Source organism: Esox lucius, chromosome 12 (assembly GCF_011004845.1).
Source record: "Esox lucius isolate fEsoLuc1 chromosome 12, fEsoLuc1.pri, whole genome shotgun sequence".
NCBI classification, from domain to species: domain Eukaryota; kingdom Metazoa; phylum Chordata; class Actinopteri; order Esociformes; family Esocidae; genus Esox; species Esox lucius.
The window spans coordinates 9,154,828-9,166,952 of record NC_047580.1 but is presented as its reverse complement, the minus strand read 5'-3'; the positions used below and the strand labels follow the sequence as shown (position 1 = coordinate 9,166,952).

Genomic DNA, 12,125 nt, shown 5'->3' with positions numbered 1-12,125 from the left:
TATATATATATATATATATATATATATATATATATATATATATATATATATATATATATATAATGTATTAGTCTCCTTGAAATGCTGCTTTGTGACAGTATTGAGATCTCCCAGAGTATGATGCTCCAGCATTTCCAAACACTGTGTGTGTGTAGGTGGGTGTGTGTAGGTGTGTGTGTGTGTGTGTGTGTCGTCAGATCACACACCATGCTGACAGCTCAGAACGAAGCATGGTTTGTGTAGTGTTGACCTGAGCCCACCACTTATCTATTTTTGTGCTGCTCGGGCAAGAGTACAGAAGTGCAAGGGAGTTGACTGTGATAGCTGGAGAAGAAGAACCATTTGAGAAAAAGGAAAAAGTGAACATTTCCATAGATGTCTGCAGAAAACAAAGCCTTTTGACCAAAATATCCATAAACAAAAAGGAGACTGTGGTTTAAAAACTTTTCCTTAAGCACCTGGAGAATTGGAAGGTGCTGTACACTGTTTTTCAACCGTTAAAGCTAATCAGGTAGCTGCCCCCATCTTTGCAATCACATCTCAGATCTTCCATTATTCATGAATTGCGTAGAGGAAGCGTCCCCCCCGCCCCGTCCCCCCACTCAGTACTCATACCCACTACAGAAGTCTCTGGAGGGAAATTGTTTGTTCTGTAAACAATGGGCCATTCATCTCGGGGGCAATACAATGACTGCTAAAAAAACCAACATGTATTCAGTAAATAAGGGGTCTGGTCATTTACATCTTTATGTACCGCAAACAAACGTTCATGTTGTGGCTTGTAATGGAAGGGACGCAGCGTTGTACGCCTGATGTCAACAGTAACTTGTTTACATTTCCAGTGCATTTAAAATGTACCTGTCAGAAACATACACACATTATGTGTGCCTGAAAGGCAGCTTGTGTGTGTGTGTGTGTGTGTGTGTGTCAGTGAGTAATGCTGGGGGGCTGTTAGCATGCAGTTACACTTGTAAAGCAGAGCCAGTAGAATCTAGGTCTGCTGTTGATTAAATATTTACTGGGCCCGGTGAGGGCGGCTTTAAGCTCAGCCTGATTGGTAGATCTGTTTGATGACCCTTTAAGGAGACGAAGCCCTCCGCCGCCGAGCTCCTCTTAGTCTTTCAGCTGACTACATTATCAGTATGGATTGGAGCTGGAATGAGGCAGATGAAAGCACAAGACATACGGAGGGAGATACTGAGCGCTTACAGCTGGTTCGTCTGTGTGTGTCTCTGTGTAGCAGAGTATAGACTGGTAGGGACAGTATCTTGGCGCCCCGTGGGTTTGGTGTTGACAGCCGGGAGTGGGACAGATATGGACTCTGGGCATGAAATATGAGACCATGCTGTGAACCTCCTGCAGAGGACATTTCATCTGATGTGTCTGTGTGTGTCCACGATCCACTTGTGAGTAACAGCGATAGTAAAACATGTGACATTTGACCTGTTTGGGACATCCCACCGATGCCGGGGTCATGGGTCACCGGATGGTTAATGAATGATCCAGTACACAAGCAAACCCAGGGCTGAGGGATAATGGAGCGGACGGCGGACTTCCTCCCACTTCCTTTGGGCAGACAGATGAGGGGTCAGGAGAAATGTCCTGTGTTCTGATTGGCCCTTTGGCGCAAAGACGGACACTAAATGATGTGTTTTTCAAGAGCGTGCCATGGCCCCAGAGGCCTATAGACGTGTTTGTGTGTTTGTGTGTGTGGGTGCGCACACTGTGTACATTTGAATGTTCCAAAGAGAGAAACAGGAAAACAAAAAGACATATCGTGCGTGAAAAGGTCACATTCCGACAGACAACACATGCATCTTAGGCTTGGTCCTCATGTCCAGCACCTGAGAGCACAAAACCATAGTCCCCAGTGATGGACAGAGTGGGCTTCATGCCAGATGGTTTAATTACGGGATCTTTCTGAACGGAATTAAATACTGAACTTTATTTGAGGTCACTTCCTGAGTCTCAAGTCAACTACCTGTGTCACTTCTACTAAAGGCTGGCTGTTTATGTTCCGTTCAGTGCCAGATTGCCAGGAGCAGGAGATCTTCCTCTGGCGGAAGGACACAGGTTTTGGGTTCCGCATCCTAGGAGGAAATGAGCCAGGAGAACCCGTGAGTATCCCTCTACCATGACTCTTGTCTGTCATCAGTTTTGTCACTGTTGGACCCGCAAATTCATTTCTAAGGGAGTCTATCTTACTTAATTACTGCATTTGAGGCATACCATCCCCTTATTAAAGACTGAAGAGAAAAAATTACATAAGACTGGAAGTATAAAACAAACCTCAAACATGGTTAATAATATCCTGTTACATCACAAGTCAACAGTGAGCAGTGTTAGAGGATTAAACAGCACTGTTTCTTATGAAAAGGCTAGCGAGCTACTTTGTTGAACCCACCATGGTCAATTACAGCTTCAATCACTGTTTTCTGTCAGAGTCTCGCCTTAGGGCTGTCTTTTGTAATCTTCAACACACTCGCGCACACTTCCACAACACTCTTACCATGATGGCTAACCAACTGCCATTAACTGTCAGTTTTGAAGTCTTCCTTCTTCTTCGCTGGTTCTGTCCAACTATCTAACTGTCTGTATTGTCTTATAAGTCTGACTTAACTGTCTGTGTGAGCTGACGTGTGCTCTCTCTGTTTGATGAGAGCCTGAAAGTTGCTCTTGGGAGGTTAATTTAGACAGCTTGTTCGTAAAGTATGGTCCTTACCCAAAAAAGGACCTTGCCTTTTGTTTATGTGGAGATTGTCAAAGAAACAGAGCGATGCTGCAAGGCAGCATTTTTATACCTCAGAGGCCAATGGTTATTAGTGCCAAGGATGCTCTACTATACAGCACAGTGCTGGTCCAAAAGTCCAAAAACATTCATACAGAAATGTTTATCTTTCCAGGAAAGTCAAGTGGGATTTTTGAGATTCAGGAAGAATTGTTGGTTAGGAGTGTTTTGGAGCATTTTCTGTTGTTAATTTAGTCTTTTTTTCCTAGGTTCCTGATTTGTTTGTGTCTCAAAAAATATGTATATGAAAAAACTCCTACAAACAATGTGTCAATCAATCTTTTGTGGTTTAGTGGAAAAAATATTCTTGGTTACCAATGTTTGTAGGGCACATTTGACTGCAGACTTTTGCTAAATGAATCCCTGCTGGATTGATTATGATGATATCATTCTACCAGGTAGGAATAGGATGCTTTGTACTTCACATTCAATTGAGGAGGTTTTTGGGAAAGTTTTCCTATCTCCCAGAAGACAGTTATGACATTAGCATAATTGCTAATGGCCACACAATGTGGTAGCAACAGACATACAAACAGCGGCATTCACACATTGCCTCTTTGGAAGGTAGAAGGAAAATATGAATCTCTAATGCTTTTTTTATGTGCTAGGATTCAACATTTAGTTAATTCACTACAGGTTTTTTTTCCATTTGCCTGACCAATTTTCCTGAGCCCATTTGACAAACGATAACGTCTGCCCGGGAAAAGTTGTGATTCAGGACACAGGTTGTGCTGTTTCACAAGAACATACACATCTTTTAAAGCTATCAAAATACAATATCTAGTATAATCAGATAGATTCATTTAACGACAAACCCTGTATCCATTTCCTATAGACACACACTCACACGTCCAATATTCTAATTGTCCTTCAAAACGTAGGGCTTCTGCTTGCAATGGTTTCATACATCTACATAGGGCACATACTGAAGTTTACAATGGATGCCTGCGTACCTGTATGTGGATCTGTACCAATAGAGAGGTACAGTGCTGACACATGTCACTTGTCTGGTAGATCTACATTGGCCACATAGTGAAGTACGGTGCAGCGGATGAGGACGGGCGCCTGCGTTCGGGGGACGAGCTCATCTGTGTGGACGGCACGGCGGTGGTGGGCAAGTCTCACCAGCTGGTGGTGCAACTGATGCAGCAGGCCGCCAAGCAGGGCCACGTCAACCTCACCGTCCGACGCAAGAGCTCCGGCTACGGGGGTGAGGACGAGCGGCACAGGGACGGCATATGCGTGCACACCCAACCCACACACTTAACAACTAAGGCTGCCTACGCTACACACATATAAGCACGGCTCGTAGCTGACACCTGATGACTGGTGGCTGAATTTAATGAGGCTCTAACGTTCCTTTAATTTCCCGCTAAGCATAAATACTGTATGGATGGTTTTAGTAGGATAATAATATGAGCAATTTGATTGATCTAGCAATTTGATTGGGTTTCAGTACATCCCACAACATATACTTGAAATAAAAATATATATATATTACAGTAAAATAGCCCTTTATTGATATGGCGCATTGAAACCTATCACACATATGACATATATTACACATTGTGTGCATCATACAGCAAAAACAATAAAACCGAGTCAGTTTTAGTTTGACTACTTCTGAAAGGAGTGGGTGGACTGAATTCCTTAGACTGAATTCCAGTATCATGCTGGTTAAACTTAAAGTCATAGCCAAAACCGAAGACTAAATTCCCAAAACTCTTGTCTCCATCTCAAACATTTGCGATTCCACAAACAATTTAGTGATGTTTCTTTTTGCTGGTTACCTTGATGTCCTGAGAGACACTGCATTTCCCTGATATTTTATATGGGTTTGGCATATCAGGACATCTTGAAGGACAATCTCCAAACAAAATAACTAATAGGAAGTCAGTGGCTGAACACACAGACATATTTAATATAACGTGAAGACACCATACCACGTGTCGTGGGCAATCTGTAGCCATTGCCAAATGTGAGGAAAATTACTTGGTGCCATTTCTAGGCTGTTTAGAGATTTGCTGAGCATATTGTATTGTCTGTCCTCCTCTCTCCCTCAGTGTCAAAAGGAGAGGCCGACGTGCCTCCGTCCCCCGCCTCATCCCACCACAGCAGCACGCAGGCCCCCTCCCTGACGGAGGGCAAGCGGACACCCCAGGGCAGCCAGAACTCCCTGAACACGGTCAGCTCCGGTAGCGGTTCCACCAGTGGCATCGGCAGCGGTGGTGGAGGAGGGGGCTCGGGCAGTGCCGTGGTCCCCGCGGCTCTGCAGCCGTACGACGTGGAGATTCAACGAGGAGAGAATGAAGGCTTCGGATTTGTCATTGTGTCCTCTGTCTCCAGGCCTGACGCTGGGACTACTTTTGGTGAGTGGGATGGGCTACATCAGGCCGGGGTTATGGCAACCTGGGCTTGGACACTCCCAGAGAGGGCTATGATGGGGGGGGAAACTTTCTGTCTGACAACCAGTATTGATTTATAACCTGGTTAAATCTAGCCAGTAATCTGGGTGAAGCTTGATTCTGCTACTTGCTTTTGCCGTGGTCATTTTTCCTCTACAGTATTTACAGTCATTTCAGGGATGCAATCAATTTAAGGGTTAACTTATGCTAATGTACAGAATCTGTATCTTCATTTGTGGTTGAAGGAATTTCTGTCCGTTGCACCAAATGCCAAATTGTTGTGTTTTCTAGGTATTCTTGTAATTTCCACTTTAAATTTTACATCTTGTCTTAATGGGTGCCTATAATCATAACCCACAAAATAATTCAAAATGTGATTTTGTTGATGCAAGGTAATTTTTTTCTGTTCATATTGGGATAGAGTGTGTGTAAACAGTTGCTTTGGCAGTTTTCAAGTATTGGAGAAGCACTTATACCTGATAATAACTACAAGTTTGCAGTGTGAGACAGGGAAATAGTGATGCCCTATTGTCCTGCCAAGCAGCTCTCCAATAAACATACACCCCTAACCTGCGAGAAGCTCTCCAATAAACATAGAGCCCTAACCTGCGAGAAGCTCTCCAATAAACATAGAGCCCTAACCTGTGAGCAGCTCTCCAATAAACATACAGCCCTAACCTGTGAGCAGCTCTCCAATAAACATAGAGCCCTCACCTGCGAGCAGCTCTCCAATAAACATACAGCCCTAACCTGCGAGCAGCTCTCCAATAAACATACAGCCCTAACCTGCGAGCAGCTCTCCAATAAACATACAACCTTAACCTGCGAGCAGACTGCCACTCAGCAACTGGATTTATGTCATTTATTGCGGGTGGAATTACAATATTTCGACAGTCACTCCAACTTTATGGATAGCTGGGGAGCTATCCGTCGTGCATGGGCTTCATGACACAGCCCTGAGGTCACAAACTCCACAATCATGCGCTTAGGGAAACAGAGATCTCTTTATGTACACAGACGCATTCACCACCGAGGTTAGGACTGGCTGATGCTTTATCAAGAACACCGTAATCACAGATTCCGAGGCAGACTCGTGGCGTGGCGGGCCCTGGCTGATTCACTCAGCATGTAATTGAAGTTCCACTGAGCACCATCTATAGCAGTCCATACCGTTTATGTATGAAGGAAAAATAGTGAAATGGGTCCCATTAAGGTCACTCAGCCGTCGAAGAGGGATTCGAAACTCTGAGCAAATTTGGTATCAATCTCCCGCTGAGGAGTTTGCGATAGCAATGTCGCTCCAAGGTCTCCTTCCAAACCCTACCTGATGACCAGAGGTCACAGCACGGGCCACCCTACCAGACCAGGCTACCATCATGTTTTCTCAGCTACTGTGGGAGCGCAAAGAGCCCTGGCTATATTTATCCTCAGGGCTGTAGCTGAAGCCCCATAAAAATGAAAGTGTTGGTAAGATATGTTTATGTATAATTTATACAAGCTCAAGATATCCCACTGGGACTTGATGGTGGGTTTTTTTTCCAGGCAGGCGGCCGTAAATGTGTTCGTCTGCACTGTCTGCAGCTGGGTTTTCCGACCCCCTGGTCTCCTATATTCTCCATGTATAATTTGATAGCTTCTTCTGGTCTCTGGTTCTCCATTGCTATGCCTACCGCATTAGCCCCCTCACCCCTGTAGGGATGGGATGAATGAATACGCTGACATGGAGGTTTCTCTCCCCACATCTCCCACCTCCGCCAGGGAAGGTCCAACAGAGTGGCTGTCAGAGGATGAAGCTTGATCCCAAAATGACGTACGCTATCGGTGCAGTCTTTAGCCCGGGGTACTGTAAGGAATGTATGCTTCATCCATCTACTGTGCAGCAGGCAATGCAAACCCATTCTCAAACCCCCTTTTTCCATCCAGCCCAGGAGACTCTTCCTGTCTGCTGGTGTTGTGCTGGGCAGATTCAGTATTGAAACCTGGGTATTTGTCACACCTGATAATGTCCTATACCTCATAATGTAGTTAGTGCCAGGACACAAGTGCAGTTCTTAATCAAGATGGAGGGAGGTGATGTGATAAATATGGATTTGGGAAGGACGGAGGATGAGGAAGAGGGGAGAATGTGACAGAGGGGCAGGGGACAGGGAGAGCGAGCCCCCCCGGGGATATTCAGAGCTGATCTGTAAACAACATGTGCTGTCACTCGGCACGTAGAGCCTTGTATCCTCTTCCTCTGTGGCCTGCACTATGCGGAACTGCCCGCTGCAATGCCAGCACATCTCCGTCTGCAACCTCGCTCCTTTACAGGTCCTCTCAACGTCGCGGAGAAGCCTGACATCCCTGAGTGTCACTCTTCAGGAATCCCTGTCATTTTCAGAGGTTTCCCCATGGGCCAGAATTGAAATTACATCCAGCATCCAAACCACTTTGCCGTGTCCTCCCCATCAATCCCTGGCTCCGAGGGGGAGGGGAGCACAGTCGTAAGGCCGTGTCAAGGCCGTAGTTAGCCTGAGGTGCAAGGGTCACAAAAAGCCCTGACTAGTTCCCTGTTCTATGCGTCCCATTGATTAGCGTGTCAGGGTTTGGGGACAGCAAAGACAGTGAAAAGTCCCCCGGCCCATGAATTCCACACAAGTCTGTCCGCCAATAGGGCTGTAGGCTGTTTTCACGTGCGTCCTGTGATCCGGATCATGTTTCCAGCGCATCAGTTACTGGGTTCTTTGGGTGAATGGCCTGTGGTGGTTTGGTTGATTAACCCTTTGCCTTGTTTTCTCTCGTTTTTTTTCTCCTTGTCTCTTCCTCTCCCATCCACTCTAATCACCGTAATCAAATGACGTGATCGATGACCAAATCACATGAACCACGAACGCACACACTACACGTTGAAAGCTGGAAATGCATGTGTGGCCATGCCCCACAAAATAGGTCGCATCATAGAGGGGAGCCCCGCAGATCGCTGTGGGAAGCTGAAGGTGGGTGACCGAATCCTGTCCGTCAACGCCTGCTCCATCACCAACAAGTCCCACTCAGACATTGTTAACCTGATAAAGGAGGCCGGGAACACAGTCTCTCTGAGGATCATTCCAGGTGACGGTAAGTGTTCTCTGCTCCAGCCTGTTTTATAATACAGTAAGGAGATTATTTATTAATGGGGGGGGGGGGGGGTGTATCACTGATCGGGGGGGTACTTTTCCTCTGGTCTTAATATCAAATCCCATTCAGTGCATAGAACCCTGCACAATTGAAACCAAGTGTGCACCATGGAAATGAAGCCCTTGTTGCCTCTCATTGCGCACGTCTTTTAATAGCATCCCGGCTGCTTTAGCGACACCTCCATGTGGTTATGCAAACTCACCAGACCGACAAAATGAAGCTCAGAAGGTCAATTAGTTGAGTTTCCCACCCATGTAAGCTGTTGTCATACCTATCCTTGGCTTCTACCCAGAGCTTGTGAATATCCCTGACATTGAAAACATAGAGATGAATTTGTCTGTTTGTCACTTAACGTTAGAGGTGTGTTGATTCTAGTACAGTCGGAGACTGCCGGACAGGGATAAAGTCACTTTGATTTAATGAGGTCTACCAAGTTGGTAAGAGATGCCTTATTTTGAGACGAAGGGATTACTGACGGCGTAAAATGTGGTTCCTATGTTGTCACCTCTTTCTGTCAGGTTTAATCTTCTCAGTCCAGGTGGAACGAGGTAGTGGAAAATGCATGCATAACACTGGTTATGGCAGGAACAGTCTTTGACAGGTAACTGGCTCCCTCCCACTGAGTAGACGCGTTGTGTGTCGTTGGCTGAGCTCAGAAAAAGCGGACTAATAGAAGGTGCCTGCGCGCGCTAGCTTTACTGTCCCACCTCTAAATGGCCCCTTCAAAGCGACAGGAAAAATGCTGCTTCATTAAGATGGCAGAGGAGAGCCTCAAACACACTCCGACACAAAAGAGCATAGAATGCGAAAACAGATTAAGCGTCGAACCACACACGTTAACATAGAAGCTATACAGCCACAACCTTTCTAAAAGAAGAATGTGTCATTTTGTTTGGCGAAATGTTTTGTTGGGTCTTTGAGGTCGTGCTCCTTTGTGACCATGTGGGAAGGGAGGCAGGGCTGCCAGGAAAGAAACAGCGATAAATGAGTCAGGCCCGCATTCTAACTTCAGGCAGAACCCCATTTCCCATATAACCAACGTCTGTGATGAATAATGTGGGCTGTCGTGCTCTTGCTCGTGGTGCAACATAATTATATTTGCGTCGAATGGTGGGACAATTGCTCTGTTTTCTAATGTGTATGTGCTTTTCCCTCTGGAATGACAAAAACCAGAATGTTAAAAGGGGAGTGACTTGTTTTGATGTTCCTGTTTAGAGTGGAGCTGTTGTGAGTAAAATGGTTGAAGACAACAGTGTAGGTATTAAGTATTAGGTTGAACAGAGCAGCCTTCCGGGTAAACCACATATTTTACAAAGAGCAAAACTCCTGTAGAGATGCATCGTCCACCAGTTATGGGTGAGAATGTGTTGCTTCTTTAACTGAGGTTTTTAGAGCATCTATCAGAATGGTGTCCCATAATGATGACCACTACCCATAATCATCTGCTTGTGTTTTCAGAGTCTTCCAACGCATCTCTGTTGACAAACGCTGAGAAGATTGCCACAATCACCACCACACACACACCACAAACTGCCACTGAGCCTCGGTGAGTGGCCATAATGACCTTCATTATTCAGTTTTTGGAAGATAATGTATGATTAGTTAAGTAATATCAAAGATTACTCCTATATTATGAAACTGTTGTCATTTCATTCCCGGTCATTTATTTCCCAGGAACAACTCAAAGTCGAAACAAGCTCCTCCGCCCCCCCCTCCGACACAAGCTCAGCCCTCACATGTAAGAACACAAACAATTTCCATCTGTTTTCAATGAATCACCAAAGCAGGGAGACGTCAGTGACTTTTCACGAGTGTGCACACAGTGCAGCGTCATCATGAGATAGGTTGCCTTTCAAATCATCAAAACAGTTGATCGATGAATCTAGCCATCAGTCGATAACAGAATGCTGACAGGGGAAAAGAACCACAGCCAAAGTTTTGATGAGTGCAGTGAGCTTGCATGCACCCAGCCCTTGCCTTGCCCTTGCACTTAGCTCTGCACCCATCTCACAAGAGAAGGGAGCATTAATTATTCATCTGCACAGGGTATTGTACCTCCATCTTTTGCTGAACGTGACTCCATTTGTCCTCACCTCAAGAAACCCTTCCTGTTTGAATTGCGGGTGTTTTGAACTTCCTCTCTGTATATTTATTTTTATTTCTGTCTCTCTGTCAGGATGCAGAGTTCTACTCTGTGGACCTGGAGCGGGACAGCAAAGGGTTTGGGTTCAGCCTGAGAGGCGGGCGGGAGTACAACATGGACCTTTACGTGTTGAGGCTGGCCGAGGAGGGGGCAGCTGTCAGGAATGGCAACATGAGGGTACGCTCCGCGACGAAGTAACATCAAGAAGTAGACTGTCTGTCACCATCGGACCGGAACACTTCTGCCGATGAGGAAGATGATCAAATGCCCGCTTGTCTCATTAAAACTGTCTCCCCGTATGAACGAACACAGGTGGGTGATGAGATCCTGGAGATCAACGGTGAGAGCACAAAGAACATGAAGCATGCACGCGCCATCGAGCTGATCAAGAACGGTGGCCGGAAGGCACATCTGGTCCTCAAGAGGGGAGATGGATCAGTGCCTGAATATGGTGGGTGAAAAATGTGCTGTGATCCATGTTTCTTCCGTGCTGTGACTAACTGCTGACTCCGGCTAGTAACCAACACTGAAGGACCCCACCGGATGGACACCTGCAAGCTGTTGCTGCTGTCCGTTAACAGTGTGGAGGCCTGATGTCTTCTATTTCCTGATCAAGTGCTTTAGATTTGACGATATCGTCACGCAGTCTTCGCTCAACCGAATATTCTTGCCGTGACAGACTTGTACAATGTTTAAGGCCAGTGGAACACTTGATTTCCATGTTTGCTAGACAATAGATCCACACTACACGGTCAAAATGACCGAAATTAAGATAATGCGCCTTTTGTGTGGAAACGTGGTGAGAGAGGACCGGTGAGATGACCGGCCAGTGAATTGGTCAATACAACACTCAGAGTTTCAAACCCCATCTGCCAACATCTCACTGATAGTTGCCCCATTCATATAGACCACTCTTGTGCGGTCCTACCATATTACTTGACAAATTGGTCTCAAAGTCTTTCCTTTCACCATTTGGACTGAAAACAATCGTGGTAATGCACTGAATTCTTACCACGGAAATGATTTGATATTCAGATAAAAACAGCAGCATTTTAACAGTTTTTCAGTGATTGATTGGCCGTACTGAGTCCCTCCTGTTGTATAAATCAAATGACATGTTCTGTGTGTTCTGGATTACTCTAATAGGAGATTTTTCCGTTCTGCCATGAAAGGTCACTATGTGAAGAATTCCCCTCAGCCACCAGTTTGCTGGGTTGTCCTTTTCTGAGCAATCTAGGAAAACATAAAAACTGAACCAACTACGTTTGTCTCTCTTTTGTCTGTTTTCTCTATTTTGTTTTTGTTTTTCTTTCCTCTCCCCTTTTCTGTGGGCTCTTCATCCCCACCTCCAGCGATGATGGCTCCTCATCTCGCTGTTGGTACTATGAGAAATGACAAGATGGGAGAGCCCTGTTTCTACCTAATGGGCCAAAATCAGACCACGGTTTGTAGCCAAGTCGGTTCCAACCCAACCTCCTAACCCTTCACCCCTGCACCCAGACCATCCCTCAACCACATACCCCATCTCCTCCCTGAGTTTCTGTTTGGTGCTGTGTGGCCTGACTCCTAAACCTGTATTGTGCTTTCATGATCCATATGAACCCATTTACCCAGAATGCACTGCTTCTCCTCC

The 12,125-nt window shown here is 45.7% G+C and overlaps 1 protein-coding gene across 15 annotated transcripts in view; it reads left to right on the top strand.

Annotated features, from left to right (window-relative positions):
• LOC105028999 (membrane-associated guanylate kinase, WW and PDZ domain-containing protein 1) overlaps window positions 1–12,125 on the top strand; it is a 122,295-nt gene that overhangs the window by 106,396 nt on the left and 3,774 nt on the right. For 10 of the 15 annotated variants that reach the window (XM_013132408.3, XM_034295885.1, XM_020051757.2 and 7 more), the window contains 8 exons: window positions 2,026–2,117; window positions 3,803–3,998; window positions 4,852–5,157; window positions 8,086–8,289; window positions 9,808–9,895; window positions 10,024–10,087; window positions 10,526–10,669; window positions 10,805–10,943. In XM_013132408.3, the coding sequence (XP_012987862.2) occupies window positions 2,026–2,117; window positions 3,803–3,998; window positions 4,852–5,157; window positions 8,086–8,289; window positions 9,808–9,895; window positions 10,024–10,087; window positions 10,526–10,669; window positions 10,805–10,943 (1,233 nt within the window). Of the gene's footprint in view, window positions 1–2,025; window positions 2,118–3,802; window positions 3,999–4,851; window positions 5,158–8,085; window positions 8,290–9,807; window positions 9,896–10,023; window positions 10,088–10,525; window positions 10,670–10,804; window positions 10,944–11,844; window positions 11,937–12,125 lie in introns of all 15 variants that reach the window. The other 5 variants (XM_013132410.3, XM_020051759.2, XM_034295886.1 and 2 more) reach the window with 3 other exon arrangements.